This window comes from Malus domestica, chromosome 07 (assembly GCF_042453785.1).
Source record: "Malus domestica chromosome 07, GDT2T_hap1".
NCBI classification, from domain to species: domain Eukaryota; kingdom Viridiplantae; phylum Streptophyta; class Magnoliopsida; order Rosales; family Rosaceae; genus Malus; species Malus domestica.
The window spans coordinates 7,710,294-7,729,214 of NC_091667.1; the positions used below are offsets into that span (position 1 = coordinate 7,710,294).

General features: G+C 37.7%; 1 protein-coding gene across 6 annotated transcripts; it reads left to right on the forward strand.

Annotated features, from left to right (window-relative positions):
- Positions 1–1,253: 1,253 nt before the first annotated feature.
- Positions 1,254–17,593, forward strand: LOC103438899 (uncharacterized). 6 transcript variants are annotated; one of them, XM_070824574.1, is made up of 26 exons: positions 1,254–1,725; positions 1,870–1,950; positions 2,267–2,404; positions 3,115–3,225; positions 3,318–3,368; positions 3,535–3,635; positions 3,867–3,955; positions 4,545–4,676; positions 4,759–5,016; positions 5,136–5,214; positions 6,219–6,310; positions 6,417–6,500; positions 6,902–6,976; positions 7,096–7,143; positions 7,420–7,515; positions 7,635–7,864; positions 8,289–11,785; positions 11,920–11,999; positions 12,151–12,231; positions 13,227–13,298; positions 13,377–13,482; positions 13,587–13,641; positions 14,478–14,606; positions 14,692–14,809; positions 16,362–16,441; positions 16,810–17,593. In XM_070824574.1, the coding sequence occupies exons 6-26, from the start codon at positions 3,629–3,631 to the stop codon at positions 17,228–17,230; spliced, it is 5,829 nt and encodes a 1,942-aa protein (XP_070680675.1). In that variant the 5' UTR covers positions 1,254–1,725; positions 1,870–1,950; positions 2,267–2,404; positions 3,115–3,225; positions 3,318–3,368; positions 3,535–3,628; the 3' UTR covers positions 17,231–17,593. The 6 variants fall into 6 exon arrangements, with proteins under 6 accessions (XP_070680675.1, XP_070680674.1, XP_028961290.2 ...); XM_070824573.1 differs by having other exon boundaries at positions 1,273–1,725; positions 3,862–3,955; XM_029105457.2 differs by having other exon boundaries at positions 1,304–1,725; positions 3,328–3,368; positions 3,862–3,955.
- Positions 17,594–18,921: the final 1,328 nt, after the last annotated feature.

An 18,921-nucleotide genomic window follows, 5' to 3' on the forward strand; every position in this document is an offset into this window, starting at 1 on the left:
ATTATGTGGTGAAACGTGAAGTATACCGACCGAATAGCCATCAAACTAAGTGTAGAGATGTGCATCACTAAAGAGGTGATAGAGCCAATGTGATAATTAAAAATTGGCTTATTTGTACTAATGGTTCATGAACTTTACCCCTTGTTTAATTTTAGTCAATGAACTCTCATATTAGTTTCTTTAATCCTCGAACTTAACATTGTGTTGTACCATTGATCATTTGTACTAACGTCTTTTTTCCCGTTAAATCTAGGGTATATTAGGAACTACAATTTAAAAATTAAAAACAATAAAAGAAGCAAAAAAACAAATGAAAATTTATAAACTAATATCTAAAACTTAAAACAAAGTGCATTTTGAACTATAAAAATACAAAATGAAAATGGTTGGACTTTAACAACTTGTAAATATTAGGCAATGTGATTTCAAAGTTGGTAGGAGAACAAACTGTGGCTAGACTTAAGCAACTAACAAATCACATAATGAACTTCGAAAAAAAAATCCTATGAATTTTCATACACAAAAATAAAAAAGAAATTTTTTTTGACGGTCCATTTCCTTTCTCATTTTTAATGATGTGAGATGAAGTTCATAATATAGCCCTAAATTTAATGGAAAAATAGACGGCATTAGTGAAAATAACCAATAATATAACACATTATTAAGTTCGAAGACTAGAAAAAACTAGTATAAGAGTTGAGGGACTAAAATTAAACTAGGGGTAACGTTTAGGGATCACTGTTACAACTAAGCCTTAAAGATTTATGTGTGACAATAAGAACCAACGAGTTCAATTTATTAAAAAAACTTACGATTATCCTGCAAGGAAAAGTTCAACTAACAAAACTTACAAGTTATTACAACTACAGAAAGATAAAAGTAAATAACCCTACTCCGCAGAAGAGAGCAAAAAACAAAGTGTGTGTGAACCATAATGATTTATCTAGTCATAATCATTTCTCTATTCCAACATTTGAAAAGAAGTACCACTTAACAGTTAATCATCATTGGTTTAAATTTAAGACAAGAAAAACAACCAAAGGTTAACCAACTCTAGATATGGACTTATTTTTCATAATTTTTTTTCTTTTCAAAAGGGTAATGCTATTCATATACACATTTTTACATTTTATATACCCTTGATAATTTTTGTTAATTGATGTTCTTATATTCTTTCGATCCGATGATTGAAAATTAAAAGAAGTGTGAGAAGTAAAATCGGTTTGTCAAGGCATTATGCTTTAATGGTATTCGTCACAACGTTGAAAGAAATGTGCCATCTCTTCGCCCTTCTTCGCTCTTTGGCGTTGATTAGAGAAATTATATTAAAAAATAATAAAAAAAGAGAAATCAGGACAAAAGAATCAAACACCACCTCAGTATAACCATTTGTCCTTCACGGAGACGACGACCAGCCGCAGCCTCAGCCGCCGGCGCTTCCGCAACCACACAATTGTACTGAATAACAATATTCTTCTTCTTCTTCTTCTTCTCTCCGCTGTCAGTCAGTCTCAGCAGCCCCTCTTCACTGGAAAGCTCGAAAGACAGGAAAAAGAGAAGATGGAGATAGAGTTGGAGCCGAGGGTGAAACCTCTGGAATACAAAGTCAAGGCAATGTCACGCGAGTCGCCGTCCCAGAAGGCCGGTCACGTGCTCGACGCCGACCTCCGCTCCCACTGGTCCACCGCCACCAATACCAAGGAGTGGATTCTTCTCGAACTCAACGTACCTCCTCTCCTTCTCCCTCCCTTTCAATTCTAACCCTAACCCTAATTTAAATTATTTAATATGTTTTTTTGTTCACTTGATTTTGATTTAGTTTAAGTTAATTTTGATTTAGTTTAAGTTTTGTATTCTGGGTTTTGGTAGGAACCTTGCTTGCTATCGCACATACGAATTTACAACAAGTCTGTGCTGGAATGGGAGATTTCTGTTGGCTTACGCTACAAGGTCAGTGTGCTGCTTGGTTTGTATTTGGTTTTTTGGTTTTGTGGCATGGGAAAGTTCACTTCCTTGTCTAATTTGACCTGTGGCATTTTTTGGGGCTCAAATTTTGTTTCATTGATATCCGCTTTAGCTATGTGATGTCTAATGTAAGCAGTGAGCAATTGCACATGAACATCGCATCTTTTGATTGATATGATTTAGGAATACTGGGAAGTGGGAACTACTGATAGAGCATTCATAATCAGTTAGCATGTTTTTGGTGCATTCGGTGCCAAGTTGTTCGCTTCTGTCGCTCTTATTCTGTTTCATTTTTGAACAGCCAGAGGCGTTTGTAAAAGTTCGCCCACGTTGTGAAGCACCGCGACGCGACATGATATATCCAATGAACTATACTCCCTGCCGCTACGTGCGAATTTCTTGTTTGCGGGGAAATCCTATATCTATTTTCTTCATACAGGTATGATATGGGAATTATTTCTGCTACACTATTGGTTAAATCTCCCTTAGAAGATTAATATCCCGATGGATTTGTTTTGCGATAAATTTCATTTTATCAAGCTCTGAGTTATTGCCCCCAATGCCACAACACCTCCCTCTTCTACAAAATAATGTCCATACCCAACCTTGGTACCGACCACTTTTCACCCATAAGACCAAGGGTCATATGGTTCTAGACAATAATACATCAAAATTCTATAGCTCCTGCACATAAATTTCTTCTGCTTGCTTACTCAGAACATAGAGAATTTCTCTCGCGGTTAGTTTCTTTTTAAAATTTGACTCCTTGTTCAATGCTATTGTGCAGCCGACCCCACTTAGTGGGATAAGGCTTCTTTGTTATTGTTCTTCTTGTTGTTTTTGTTCAATGCTATTGTGCAGCCGACCCCACTTAGTGGGATAAGGCTTCTTTGTTGTTTTTGTTCAATGCTATTGTGATTCAACATGATTCTTTAGTAAAGTATGTGTCTTCTTTTAATAAAAAGGCTTTGTACATGGAGAGATCTCACCTTGATCTCTTAAAAGTCCTATCTTTTCCACGGTTTTGAATATATATATATATATTTGTGGATTTATTTCCTGCCTAAAACGATCCCATAATTTGATTGTCAATCACATCTTGCCTCAGACTTTTTGGCACTGAAAATTCTAATATTTCTACCTTTTCAGCTTATTGGGGTTTCAGTGGTTGGCCTGGAGCCAGAGTTTCAACCTGTGGTTAACCACCTGTTGCCATCTATTACATCTCACAAACAAGATGCTCAGGATATGCATCTTCAGGTGGATCCCACTGTGCTATCTATAATGCTTACTGTCTACCATGTTCTTGTATTTTCAAATCTTTCTGTCTTCTGATGCCCACTAGTTTGTAGTTGCTTAAAGACATGACAAGTCGGTTGGTTGTGTTCCTTCCCCAACTTGAGGTATATACACGTTTGTCTCAAATTAGTATATATTTTCTTTTCCTTCTGCGTTTGTCCCTATTTTTCTTACTGTTTTTCCCCTTATCTTCTATTTTTTTCCTTCTCTTTTTTCTATTGCATTGATGGCCTTTTTTAATGCAATATTTTTTTTTTCCAAATTGTGCAGGCAGACCTTAGCAGTTTTGTGGATTCTGCTGAATCTAACTTACGCTTTCTTGCTATGCTTGCTGGTCCTTTGTATCCGATACTTAATCTTGGGAATGAAAGGCATGTACCTCCTTAACATCTTTCACACATGCTATTTCAAAGTTTGCATAGTCGTTAATAACTGCTAAGTTATTAAGTTTTCGGTTAGCCATAAATTTGATTTTTTTCTATAAAGTTGGCCTTTCAGTCATCATTGCTCCTGTAGATCTCTCATTTTTGCACGCTTTCACATTTTGGTCTCTTAGCTATGCCAATGTACTAAAAGTTGTTTGTATTGATAATGTAGGACAGCTGCAAAGTCTTCGGGCAATATCTCAGATTCTGAAGTTTCTAAAAATAGCCAGCCGTCATCATCCCTAACCGTGTCTTCTAATTTTGAGGTTGCTTTTGTGTTTTTTCTTTTATAATTTTTCTCATTTCCTTTTTTGTTTGACTAGACATGCATAACTTAGTGGGATAAGGCTTTTTTGTTGTTGTTTTAGACATGCATAACTATCCTCAAATGTTCCCCCTATGGACTGTGGGAATGGGGGTGGCATGCTCTACATATTCGATTTGTTTGACTTACAACTTTATTGGAATCATTTCATATTTATATATTCATATGTATAGGTAATATTGAGTAAAATTTTTCCAACTCTTGAGTTTTGTACTGTCCAAATACAGCGGACAAGAAAAAACAATATCTTGTGATTTTATGTGTTCCTTAAATGTAAATTATACATAAAGTAACTCAAGAATATGCTTTTACTTTTGTTTTATAAATTATGTTAAATACGTTTTTAATATCTTAATCTCTTTTACAGTGTTATATTTTTACTTATTTTTATCACCGAATTTCTTGTTGTTCTTGAATTTTTTTTTCTTTCTGTTTCTTGCCATAGCCTGCTGCATTATATTCTGGAACTTCTCATTATTTGTTTTCTTAGATAACTGTATAAGCCCTCTTGCTCCTTTTATCGTATGCAGCCACGGAGATCACGCAGCACTTTACCTTTTGTCCTATCGACATCCAGTTCTATAGTATTCAGGGCAGATGCAATTTTTCTGCTGTTGAGAAAGGCATATAAAGATTCTGATCTAGGAATCGTTTGCAGAATGGTAATGCATCGGTCTCTGCACTTTTGCCTTTTGTTGGTCATTGACAAGCTTTTGATTTTACTACATCTTCTGTTCATCTCAGGCTGCAAGATTTTTACATAAGCTTATAGAGCCTGTTCCAGCACATGAAGGATCGGCATCTCCTCGTGAAGTGACATCTGAAGATGAAGCAGCAAAGTCTGAAATAACTAATCCCGCTCCTTTAGTTGATTACTCAAACTTGTTTGGGGAAGAATTCCAGTTGCCGGATGATCACTGGGACTCAAGCTCTCTTAACATCTTGGATATAGGAGCAGTGGAGGAAGGGATTTTACACGTTCTTTATGCGTGTGCGTCACAGGTTGATTAGAGCAATTGGAACATAATACTCAATACGCATCTTCTGCTATTCTGATGTCTGATTTGTTTTGCTGCTGTTCGGATCCATCTGCTTACAATTTAATCTGTGGTATTTTTCAGCCTCTTCTCTGCAGCAAATTAGCTGATAGGACTTCTGACTTCTGGTCTGCGTTACCGCTAGTTCAAGCGTTACTTCCAGGTTGATTATCACACCTAATCGCTCTTCCTTGTATTGTCATGTCATGTCAAATGTTTTAAAAGGCTCGCCTTAGGGCGTGCCTAGGCATCCTCTGAGGCTTGGCTGTGAGGGTTGCCGCCGATGTTTTGAGGGAGTGGGCGGAAGGCGTTGTCGGAGCCGCCTAGGCGTGCCTCAGGGCTTTTTTTTTAATATTTTTTTATGTTTTTTTTACTCCCAAACCCAAATTTTGGGTAGGTTTTAACTGCCTCATACCTCTACCTTGCACTATCGTCTCTTTGCCTTTTTTTCTGTTTTTAATTTTTTTATATAATGGATGTGTGTGCTGTCTGTGTGCATTGTTATATATATGCTCATTGTGCTTTTCATCCTCTATTTTATATATATATATATATATATATATGTGTGTGTGTGTGTGTGTGTGTGTGTGTGTGTGTATTTATAATATATGTGTGTGCTCAGGGTGATTATTGATTAATAATCTTTTTTCTTTTAATATAATATATGTGTGCGCACTGTGTATATATTAAAAAATTTAGGTCCTGTGAGGCTTCACCTCACGCCTAGGCTAGGCTATCCCTCGGATGCCTCGCCCATGCCTCACGCTTTTAATACATTGCTGTCATACAGAAGTCCTTAAAATATATTGTTCCACTCTCATCCTTAAAATTTTGTTGATGGTGGTTTAAGTTTGGTTGTAATGTTTTTTGGGCAAAAAGTTTAGTTGTAATTTCTGTTTTGTACTTTGGCTGTTTAACTTTATAATTTGAAAAGTTAATTCAGACTTAAATTGAGAATGTAAGAGGTATGGGACCGTTTAGAAACAGTAGTCAATTGAAAAGTTGAGCTATATATGAAGTTATGAACATGATGTGATTTCTAACAGTGTATTTGTTGTTTTTCGTATAGCCAAAAGTTCAGCATATGTAAAATGTCGTATCCATTATTTACTCAAATATCTTGGAGCGTTTGATCAATTTGTTTCACATGTTCTTTGCATTTTACAGCACTTCGTCCCTCTGTTAGCCGTCCTTCCGACATTGTTGATGACAGTTTCTCTCCATGGAAACAACCAATTGTGCAACAAGCCCTCTCTCAGGTTAACATTAATGTTAATGCAAATTATTCATTTCAGCTGGTATTTATGATTTTGGTTTTTTGTCTGTGTGATCATAATAAGTCTGATCATGGTGTTATTATTGCAGATTGTAGCAACATCGTCCTCATCATTATACCGTCCACTTCTTCATGCCTGTGCTGGCTATTTATCTTCATATTCACCATCACATGTTAGTCACTCTGTTCATTCTTATTATCCTGCTCAGAATACTATCCTCTCTTCATATTATATGTAAGAAATAAGAATGAGATAATTTTTCTATACATTTAAGAAATGACCTTTTAGATGATTTCATCAACTACAATTTCAATGATTGAATGACAGTCTTTTGATGCGGAAAAAGATGATATTGTTTTGTTCAAATTGTGTCAATGTAAAAAAAAAAAAATTTGAAGTTACGTGTGAGAGTGTTAGATATTTCGTTGATACTTACTCTCATATTAATACATAACCCATAAATATAAGTTCTAATATGCACAAACTAATACACTATAGTTTGAAGCATTATTTATCAACAAATCTATTGTTCTCATCTGGGAACAATCTGTGTTGACCTATTTTGTTTTGCAGGCTAAGGCTGCATGTGTTTTAATTGATCTGTGTTGTGGTGTGCTAGCACCTTGGCTAAGTCAAGTTGTTGCAAAGGTTTGTCAGAGGCAGATTTCTTTTGTGTTACTTTCTATAGTGTGGTTGAATTTTCCCTTCTTTTCAAACTTTTTCTCTTTGGTGTGAATTCTAAGCATCCAATTTTCACTTCAATACAGGTTGATCTGGCTGTAGAGCTTCTAGAGGACCTTTTGGGTGTAATTCAGGTATCCTTGTCAGTTATGTGAGCTACAAATGTTAATGGTATAATGTTCTTATAAATCAAACTTTGTATAACTGCCAGTGCCAACTGGGCAGCTGTTAAAGTCTCTTTGTTTTTGTACATAGTTGGGATTAAATGGTTCCTGGGTTCAAAATTGAAATATATAATGGAACTTCATCCATGATATTGTACTAGGTTTACATAACTATGAATGTTATTTACCTTTTGATAGCTAGCTTTTGTTTTCAATATGTAAACACTGTTGTTGCTTTTGTTTTAGGGTGCTCGCCATTCCCTGCCTTGTGCTCGTGCTGCCTTAAAATACTTTGTTCTGGCTCTCTCTGGTCATTTGGATGATATGCTAGGAAAGTATAAGGTATAGCAATGTGTTTTTGTTTTCTTTTCATCATGATTAGTAGTTTAAATTTGATATGTTTGTGGAGTTAAAAGAATATTTCTAATAGCTTCTTTATGCTGTACTTTCAACGTTTTCAGGAAGTCAAGCACAGGATACTCTTTCTTGTGGAGATGCTAGAGCCTTTCCTTGATCCTGCTGTAGGCAGATTGAAGGGGAAAATAGCCTTTGGAGATCTATCTTCTGCATATCCAGAAAAGCAGGAAGAGAATTGTGTTATTGCCCTCAATGTTATTCGTACAGCAGTGCAGAAACCAGCAGTTCTCCCTTCATTGGAATCTGAATGGAGGCGTGGAACAGTTGCTCCTAGGTAATAATACATGTGCCTGTCATAAGGTTTTTACTTTATTTTTTTTTTACTTTTTATAATTACTTGGGTTAAATGGGACTGGGGGATATTTTTAATTTTTAACGCTATTATGACTTGTTGGCTTTACCTACTGAACTCTCGTTTTAATTCGAATTCAGCTTGCCCAAATGTATATGAATTTCCATATGGCTCTGAGGAAAAAAAGTAACGGATCTTCTATTTATGGTTATCACAGTTCAAGCTTCTATTTACTGTTATCAGACCTCGAATATACAAGTTAATGCTATCCTGTTGTTTCACACATATCACTTTTCATTTAGTGAAATCTGTAGTGTTTCAAATTAACATTATTGTTTTTGCCCCTGCAAACAAATTTTATTGCGATATATTGGATTTGGTGATTGACATACAATTCTTGATGCAGTGTGTTACTCTCGGTATTGGAACCTCACATGCAGTTGCCTCCTGAAATTGATCTTCGTACGTCTCCTGCCTCCAGACCACTGCAACCTGAATTTTCATCTAGTTTATCCCATTCTTCAGTTTCTCACCATGGGGTAGCATCTTCAAAATCAAACAGCCACGATGAATTTGATGGGAAGACAGATGTTTCTGATACAGCCGTAAAAATTGACATTTCAGAAGACGTCAATCTTCTTTTTTCTCCTCCGGAACTGCATAACATTGTACTGACAAATATATCCAGTGGTCCCAATGAGAACAGCTCTGTCTCTAAGCATGGGGATGGTGGATCTGAACCAAAACATGTTGGGAAAAATTTTCCACACCAGTTTCAAACTGACTTAAAACTAGATTCTGGTTTCTCAGCGGAATATTTCAACGTGCAGGCCGATTATTTTCAACTTATAAGCTATCAAGACTGCGAGCTCAGGGCTTCTGAATTCCGTCGTTTGGCCTTAGATTTGCATTCACAGAACGAGATTACTGTTGAGAGTCATGATGCTGCTATAGATGCTTTGCTCTTGGCAGCAGAGTGCTATGTCAATCCCTTTTTTATGATGTCTTTCAGAGGCAGTCCAAAGTTAATGAAGGAAATAAACACTAATGGGACTAGGACTCCACAAAATCATGAAACGGGGATGCAAATGCTCGCTGAAAAGTCTAAGAGTGAATTAGAAACCATAGCTCTTCTTGAAAGGAAAAGAGACAAAACTGTTCTTCAAATTCTGCTTGAGGCTGCAGAGTTAGACAGGAAATATCGAGAACAAGTTTCAGATGCAGGAATTAATCCGTACTGCACTGCAGGATTTGATGAACAAGTTATTATGGTGTCTGCCCTTGATGTACAATCTGCAGATGCTATCACCTTGGTTCGACAAAATCAAGCTTTGGTGTGCTGCTTTCTGGTCCAACGATTGCAAAGGGAGCAGCACTCAATGCATGAAATTCTTATGCAGTGCATGATATTTTTGTTGAATTCTGCTACCAAGCTATGCTGTGCTCCAGAACATGTGATTGACATTGCATTAGGATCCGCTGAGTACTTAAATGGGATGCTCAGATCCCTGTATTACCAGTTCAAAGATGGCAATCTCCAGTTGGAGCCAGAAACAATACATGGGATACAACGACGGTGGATACTTCTTCAAAGATTGGTTATTTCTTCAAGTGGTGGTGATGAGGAAGCAGACTTTGCAATCAATAAAAGTTGTTTTCGTTATGGAAATCTGATTCCACCTTCAGCCTGGATGCAGAGGATATCTACGTTTTCCAGATCCACATCCCCTCTTGTTCGATTTCTTGGTTGGATGGCAGTATCTCGTAATGCAAGACAGTACATGAATGATCAGCTTTTTCTTGCTTCAGATCTACCACAGCTGACGTACTTATTATCTGTATTTTCAGATGAACTTTCTTTAGTGGATAATGTTGTCAATCGAAAATATGAAGAATCAGGAGACAACATTGTTTCTGCATCCATTAAAGGATTTAAATTTGATGATCAGCAACATCGGGACCAATCTTTTCGTGTCATCTATCCTGACCTCTCTAAGTTCTTTCCCAATATGAAAAAGCAATTTGAAGCTTTTGGAGAAACCATTTTGGAGGCTGTTGCACTGCAGTTGAGGTCCCTTTCTTCGAGTATGGTGCCTGATATTTTATGTTGGTTCTCTGAGTTGTGTTCATGGCCATTTCTTTATACAGAGCAGCTTTCTGCACGAAACAGTCATGACAATTTGAAAGGTTATGTTTCAAAGAATGCCAAAGCAATCATCCTTTATACACTTGAAGCCATCATAACTGAGCACATGGAGGCAATGGTGCCTGAGATACCTAGAGTGGTGCAAGTGCTGGCATCCCTTTGTAGGGCATCTTACTGCGATGTATCATTTCTGGATTCTGTATTGCGTTTGTTGAAACCAATTATCTCGTATTCTTTATGTAAGGTGTGCGATGAGGAAAGGTCATTGGTTGATGATTCATGTGTTAATTTTGAGTCATTATGCTTTGATGAGCTTTTCAATGACATCAAGCAGGCAGCAAATGAAGATAATTCTACAGAAAAAGTGTACAACAGAGGATTGACAATTTTCATTTTGGCGTCTGTCTTTCCTGATTTATCTGGTCAGAGTAGGAGGGAAATGCTGCAGTCCCTGATTTTTTGGGCTGATTTTACTGCCTTTGAGCCAACTTCTTCTTTCCACAATTACCTTTGTGCATTTCAGAGTGTTCTGGAGAGTTGCAAACTTCTGTTAGTTCAGACTTTACGATTCTTTGGTGCCATCCCACTGGAGCTGCCCACTGATGTATCAAATGGTAGTAGTTTGGAGTCACATTTGTGGTTTGTCAGTGATGTCTACCCGAGTGCTGGTCAATATAAGGTTTCCGAGAAGTTGAATGGTAATAATGTTGATGCTGATATTGCGAACAAAAGGGTCTATCATTTATTTCCCACGGAGATAGAAGAATTCTCAAAACACTTGGAGGTTCTCATTGGTAAGCTTTACTCAACGACTGAGCTGTGTTGGAATCTTCATCATCAACTATCTAAGAAGATGACTATTATATCAACAGAGTGTCTTATGTACTCAAGATGCTTGGCATCAATTGCAAAAGGAGTCAACAACGCTCAAGAAAATGACTCTGAAATTTCTTTCCCAGCTACTTCAGCTGACCAGTTCCTTGATCATTGGAGGTATGGCTTAGAAGTAATTTCTGAGACCATTCTGACCCTTCAGAAAAACAGCTGCTGGGAAGTTGCATCTGTCATGCTTGATTGCCTACTTGCTGTGCCCCATAAGTTTGCCCTTAATAGTGTGATTGGCTCCATCTGTTCTGCAATAAAGAACAGTTCTTGCGATGCACCGAAAATTGCTTGGCGATTACAAAGTGATAAATGGTTATTGATTATGCTTACTAGAGGTGTCCATTCCCTTAAGGAATGTGAGGCTCCTCTTGTTGATTTGTTCTGTACAATGCTGGGTCATCCTGAACCTGAGCAACGATCTATAGTGCTTAAGCTCTTGGGAAAGCTTGCTGGCCAAGATTTGAGTGGGGCAAGTGACCTTCAATCTTCCATGCTCTACAAAAATTTAGTTTCACCTGGTTTAGTTACATCTGTTCCCGAGTCAATAATCTCTCATTTGGTTTCAAGTACATGGGATCTGGTGGTTGTGCTGGCATCATCTGATGCATCGTTACTTGTAAGGACTCGTGCGATGGCACTTCTTGTTGATTATATCCCATTTGCTGAGCGACGTCTGTTACAGTCTTTTCTCGCGGCAACTGATAGTATTCATGGTTTGGGAGAGCTTTCCCGTTCTACTTGTGAGGGCCCATCGCTGAGGCTTTCATTGGCACTGATTGCTGGTGCTTGTCTATACTGTCCAGATGAAGATATCTCTCTGATTCCTCAAAATGTTTGGAAGAATATTGAGACTCTAGCATTGTCAAAAACTGGTATCCACCTGCCATAATCTCTCTACTTTTTTTAATATCATCCCGGAGGTGTTTGGAGTGATATTTGTCTTTCCTTTTTATATTATGTATTTTATTTAATTTTTATCTTTATTTTCCTATTGCTCCTTCATTAGATGGCAGGTCTGGGGGTGTCGAGAAAAGGGCTTGCCAAGTCTTATGTAGATTAAGAAATGAAGGGGATGAAGCTAAAGAGGTAGGTAATAGGAAAGTCTTGTTTATTGTTGTCACAGAAACATCTCAAAAACTTGGACTACCTGGCCAACATTTTCCTTGGACATGGTTTTGTTTTATCAGTGATTTAAAATTATATTCATTTATTGATTGAAAATCATTTTACATGTAAGGTCCTGAGAGAAGTGTTATCTTCAAGCTCTTCAAAACAATTTGACCCAGATTTTGAAAGTACTCGTGAGTCTGTTCTTCAGGTAAGGAACATTTTAGAGATGATATGGTAAAATATAATTGACTTGCGCATAGTGATTGTTTGATGTTATTGTAATTTTGTTTGTATTGAAAAATCTTTGTTTGATCCCGCCCTCCTGAAAAGCTTAATCTAATAGGACACATACTTATTCTAATAGGATGCATAAAAGATCCTGTAAAGGTTAAGTTCTTCTTGAATAGTCATAAATATTTACTGTTTTAAGTACATCCAGAAATTTTGCGTCGTAACCAAAATGCTATACTATTCATTTATGGTTGTTGGAATTTAATAAAGCTAGGATTGCTTGTTAGAGGTCCTTGTCTTTCTTATCAAACAGAGCTGCAATGGGGTTGTATTCTGGTTTCAATACAAATGCATAGTATTTCATATTTATATGTGTTGGTGGTATACTTGATCTTGTAGGATGTGTTGTTTTACTGATTTTTACTCAAATTTTTGCTATAAATGTTTTGCTTTTTTTTTTTTTTTATTATCAATTTTAGGTCTAGAGGTCGCACTTGGTGCGATGGCAAGTGCCTTCGCCCATGAGCGGTAGGTCTCGGGTTCGAGACTTGGGAGCAGCCTCTCCATAAATGGGGGTAAGGCTAGCCGACATTCACCTCTCCCAGACCCTGCGTAAAGCGGGAGCCTTGTGCACTGGGTACGACCTTTTTATCAATTTTAGGTCTGACCACCTTTGTTCTTGCAACCACTTTGAGCTTTAAAATCCTAAGTATATACTTTCAAACAGCAGTCGTATCTGTTATGGGTATCTACCTATCCATACATCTCAAATGCTATCTGATAGGCATCCATCTGATATTTACTAAACATATTTGGCATTATCTCTTTACTTTGATAATACAGGAGCACTCGAAACACATATGGGTTATTTTTGTCCTCAAATTAAGAAAAATAGGGCCTAGAATAAGAGGCTCAGTTGACCTACAGCCTTTCCATCTTGTGAAAGCTAATAATAATTGTAATTTATCACAGGTCCTTGCCAGTTTAACTTCTGCAACGTCGTACTTCGACATTTTCTCAAACAAAATTGACCAAGAAGTCATGGTGAGCCTTTATTAGAGTAGATGCCTTTGTTATGTTGCAAACTTATAGATGTGGTTACATTATCTGTATATGTCATAGGAACTAGAGGAGGCTGAATTGGAATTGGATATTCTTCAGAAAGAACATGCATTACAAGAATCACCTAACAATTCTAAAGATGCACACCGGATTCCTTCTTTAAGCTGTAATCCTTTCATTCCCTAGATTTTCCGTTACTTTTTATTGCCTGTTTGAGAACTGTCATGCTCAATTTTTTTCTTCAGAAATAGTTAACTTTCTGTTTTTCAGCTCCTCTGAAAGATGATGCACAGCTTCAGCAAATCAAGGATTGCATTCATTCCTTGTAAGTGATACGAATATTCTTGGTATGTTAGTTATTAGTAAAACTCACTGGAATGAGCAAGCTTCACAACTTTTATTTTTGTCCAAAACATCAGCAATATATCTATGTTTGAGGCATACCAGCACAGAAATGGAAGGATTCCAAAATCTGAATTTGGGCCAGCTCCGTGATATTATGTTTTATCTTAGATTTGTTTTTCCTCATCTTTTTTTCCCTTTCTTGAGAAACCCAACTACCAGCCAACAAACATGCACCAACAAATGAGCACATGACATACCCAAGTCTAGTTACCACTTACAACTTGTGCGCTGCTGAGATCCTCTTTAACCTCTATAGAATCACTATGAAGTGTACAGAAAATGGTTACTTTTGAGTTGCTATTGGCTGGTAACATAGACTAGTTTGCTCATTCAGGAGTCTTCAAGTTTACCTTTTACGCTCAGATTTTCAGTGCCTACTTTTTCTTGTTATTAACCTTTAGTAAAACTAACTGTCAAGTACTTCTACAAGGCCTTTTTGCCGAAACAAATAAGGCTCTTCTCCTAACAAAGGATCCACTAGCTCAAAGTTTGGTTGTCAAGATATTCCGAGTCAGTTTTTGAAATTCTTCAACAGGTGCCATTTGACCTAATCTTTAAGGCACCCAACTTTGATGGACAATGAGCACCAAATTTTAGAACAATCAAATCTTTTACGCATAACAGCTAGGAAATCAGAAATAATCTTGTACCAATTCTTCAACTATCGTCCCTTGGTTTTGGGAAGGTTTTCAGTTTCTTTGGCTGGGAGCTTGTTAGACTTCAAATTCATTTTTTATGGTCTTACTTTGCTATCAGAGAAAAGTCCAAGCTACGTGAAGACATAGTTGCCCGCAGGCAGAAAAAACTTCTCATGAGACGTGACCGGCAGAAGTATTTGGAGGAGGCAGCTTTACGAGAAGCTGAGCTACTTCAAGAACTTGACAGGTGTTGCTTCCTGTCATCTTGTGTTATATTGTAGTTGTTGCATATTCGCCCGTGCTACAACTAACATATGGACTAAATGTACCAGGGAGAGAGCAGCTGAAGTTGAAAAGGATATCGAGAGGCAGAGATTGCTAGAAATTGAGCGTGCAAAAACGAGGGAGCTGCGACAAAACCTCGAGATGGAGAAAGAAAGGCAAACACAGGTAATGCCCTAGCACTATTCAGTACTATGTTGATATGTGATAAAAACCCTTTCATTACTATCTTGATCTGTGAAATTTCAGTCAACATTTTTTTGGCTCTTTTGATATGCGATAAAAATCCTTTCAGTAAAATTGGCATCAGAAATGCTGTTACTCTTTGGGCTGTCTGTTGGATAATTGGCAGACTGGTAAATTCATGTGAAAAATTTGTTAGACCATTGTTCATGGTGGTCCCTGACTCTTAGTTCTATGTTGGCTTGAAAGTATCCTTTGTATTCTCATTACTTGTCTCATTAATTTGACCAAAGGACCATGAGAGCCAGGAGGACTTGGACCTATAACTTTTTCTGCTATACCTATACCCGATTAAATTATTAGCTGATATACATTGGGTGATCATGCTTTCCCCTCTACTCCATATATTTAGGGGTGGTTTGGGAGTGAGGTGCTTAAAAAAAGCACCCATGAAAAAAAGCTGTGAGGGTTTTAGGCGTTTGGTAAATTGAAAAAAAAGGGCTTATTTTGGAAGCTGCTGTGAGAATAAGCTGAAATCAAAGGAAAAAGCTGAAGCTGCTATTTGCAGCTTTGGAAAACTAGCTTTTTTTTCAAAGCACACGAAGCTACAGTGCTCCTTTAATGAAAAGACCCACTATCAGATTGCTTTTTTTTTATTTTTTTCTTTTTCCAAAAGCACTTTTACAAAAAAATTTACCAAACACTCTGCTGATTTATTTCGCAGCCGCTTATTCTCACAGCAGTTTTTTTTCAAAGCACAGCAATACCAAACCAGCCCTTACTGATCTATACCCTGGAGTTCTCTATTAGTGCTTGCATTCCTCCATTTCTTCCCACCTTTACCTATCTTTACATGTTAGATGTCTAAATTTAGAGTCCTTTGGACAGGACGTTTTTTAGGTTTTAAGTCTCAAACTTTGGGTTCGGCCGAGTCTGATACTTAAACGTAATGCTGAAGCTTTAAAGCGCCATCCTAATCCTGTCAATAAATGACATCAAGGTTGAATGAAATTGAGTATTATGTATGATTCTCTCCTAGTCCGTCATTCAAGAAAGAATAGACGCCCTGCAGAGAGAATCTTTGGATCTATTTGTGCATATGTATGTAGCTGTGTATGTAGGCATGAACAAACTCGAGAATGAATTGAGTAAGATCTTTCGAAAGCATCCCTTGGAAATAAATGACTCAAATGAGAATCCATCCACTCTGTTTTTTCTCTTAGGTTTCAAATTCTATTTTTAGAGAGCTGATAATTTGGCATCACTGGAAGTATCTGGTCATTCCAGTTTTCTGCCATCTGCAAGTCCTCTGATAAACATCATTTTTTGATAAATTTGTTAACATGGTGAGGGAACGGTCTTATGATTCAAGTTTATTATATTGATTAAAAGGTGGAAGCACAATATTTGAAAGTAATAGGCCTTTTACTGAAGCAGTTTCTATGGCCTCTTGTTTGTGGGCTTTAGATATGTTTACATATAGTACTTTGGCTAAAAAAGGTTACATGCTAATATCTCGACACTTTCCATTTGGCAGAGAGAGCTTCAGCGTGAACTAGAACAGGCTGAAGCAGGAGTACGACCATCACGACGCGACTTCTCCTCTACTTACAGCAGGTGAGACTTCTGTGCCATTTGTGGGACTGGTTTATGATCCTAAACTTTCATCCATGAATAGCTAGTGTATGTTAAAATATTTATTTAGCCAATATAAAGGTGGAGGGCATGCCACTGAAAGTTTGAATAAAATATGAATTTTCTTTGTATTTTCTGTGTAGCATCCTAAGTTGCATCTGTGGCAAATATCGGGCGTGGTTACTTTCTTTAATTTCCATAATTACCTGCAATTAGTTTTTTGAACTGGCATGTGTTCATTTGTGCTGTTTTCCTTGGTTTATTGTTGTGCATGCATGTTTTGCTGCATCTGTTTTTATATTCTGCATTTACTTTCAGTTTAGACTCAGTTTGGTATTATTCATTTGCAGTCGGCCCCGAGATAGGTATCGTGAAAGAGAAAATGGAAGAGCGGGTAGTGACGGTAGCACAAGATCAAGTACCGGAAACTTGCAGCTCGAAACTTCAACTACCAGTTCTTCCATGGGGACCATGCCAACTGTGGTTCTGTCTGGGTCCCGGCAATTTTCAAGCCAGCCTACGATTTTACAATCACGTGATCGTCTGGATGATGGCGGCAGTGGTTATGAAGAAAATCTGGATGGAAGCAAGGACTCTGGTGACACGGGTAGTGTTGGAGATCCGGACTCAGTATCAGCATTTGACGGACAACCTGGTGGATATGGGTCAGGTCAGAGGCATGGTTCTAGGGGGAGCAAATCCAGGCAGGTAGTGGAGCGGAGGGAACGCGATGGTAGACGAGAAGGAAAATGGGAAAGGAAACATTTATGACTAATAGTTTCAGAACGAGTAAAATTGGGTTCTAGGCTACAATGCTCAAGCGTACGTACAGAAAGACGTGCAGTGTACTAGGTCGTACTCTGATCTCCCTCGGGGAAAAACCATTACAAAGAGATTCTGAACACAGATTTTGAAAGGATGCTCTCGACCGGAATCCCGACATGGTTGCTTGATGTGGTGGTAAAAAGGTGAAATTCTGATGAGGCCTTGTGTAACATTCTTGTACCTTAATTTGAGAACTTGTATTTTGTGTTTAGTGTCTTGCATACTTAGACAGAAATCATCTCAGCTCAGAATATGGCAAAATATTTCCTTTTTGTAATTTAGATGGCTAATCGGATGTGCTCTTTCGTATGCACTTGAGTTCGATTTCACACACATCCCTGCCACTTTAGCAGTGGCTCCTCAATCCATGAATTAACGAGCGAAAACATTTGCATCGTGTTGCTCCCATGAACACCAGAAAGACCTGAAAAGCTGCCAGAGAGCCCAACACACATGCAGATAAATCCAATTCCTCCCCAGTAGAAGCCTGTACTACAGCATTCCGAAGCTCCGTGCTGGAAAGCCGTCCACCACTCCCTACGTTGCTCCAAGATTTTGCAATAAAAAGTGTGTTTTTATTCAAGGGAAAGTTGTATTCATCGACTCGGAGGTTCGATCATAAGGTTATGGTTACATGAGGACTAAAGAAACAATTGGATCTCACACAAACGTTGAGAAGAGATCACTCCACGGTGTTTAAGCATCGAATGACATTAGTTAGCAATGGTAAACCAGATGGAGCATTCCTCCATGCTGCATTATTGACGACATTTCGTAACACTGTTAAGTTTCACATATATCGTGATAATGAAATTAGACTATATCAAAATATGAATACCAGTTGCCACTAATGCTGATCTAATGGCTGTTGGGGACCAATCAGGATGCATTGCTTTGAGTAGAGCCATAATGCCTGAGACTTGAGGAGTCGACAGCGATGTTCCTGAGTACATGGCAGATCCCCCAGCCGCGTAGATGCCAAGAGGAGAAAATGCAGCTAACATGCATATTGAAGGTTTATGGGAAGGTGATGGCAAATGCGTACACGGTTTATGCCGTTGCTCTCCTCCTCCTCCTCAATATAATCAGAAAGAAAAAGAGTTTCATGTTGGAGAAATTTTAAGGTGATAACCGGAATTCCACATGGTGGTATATGGAATGGACTCGCGATGTTAAGCCATTTGGGAGAATTAACATGTCAGTCAAAATAAAGGGCAATATATGTTGTAGTTTTATCAATAAGGAAATGTGAGGCCAATAAAATCCCAACTCTTAGTTCGTTGCAACTTGTTTAGGCTAACATGATTTAAGCAAAGAGAAAAATGCTAAGGAGACTCTTAGTGGAAATCTCTATGGACTCTCTGCCATCTCATAGTTTTGGCACAATGTTTTATAATGTTAACTGTGAAGTGTCACCATGTCAGAGAATCCATAAAAAGTCTTATTTTGAAAGAGTCTTCTTAACATTTCTCTTAAACAAAATCAAGCAACTCTATAATTCATGTTTTCATAAAAGTTGTAGGCAAACAACGAGCTCATTAAAAGTGAATTATTGCAATGAAAAACGCTTGTTGCACCTTACAATTTCTTATTCTCCCAATCTCCCCCACTAGCTTTCATAAAAGTACTTACAATTT

Bases quoted from the DNA above. Each gene is read 5' to 3' on its own strand.
- LOC103438899 (XM_070824573.1), top strand. From the start codon at position 1,561: ATGGAGATAGAGTTGGAGCCGAGGGTGAAACCTCTGGAATACAAAGTC. The intron at 3,956-4,544 runs GTTGCTTTTGTG...TATCGTATGCAG, and splicing joins CCGTGTCTTCTAATTTTGAG to CCACGGAGATCACGCAGCAC. The intron at 12,000-12,150 runs GTAGGTAATAGG...TTTACATGTAAG, and splicing joins AAGGGGATGAAGCTAAAGAG to GTCCTGAGAGAAGTGTTATC.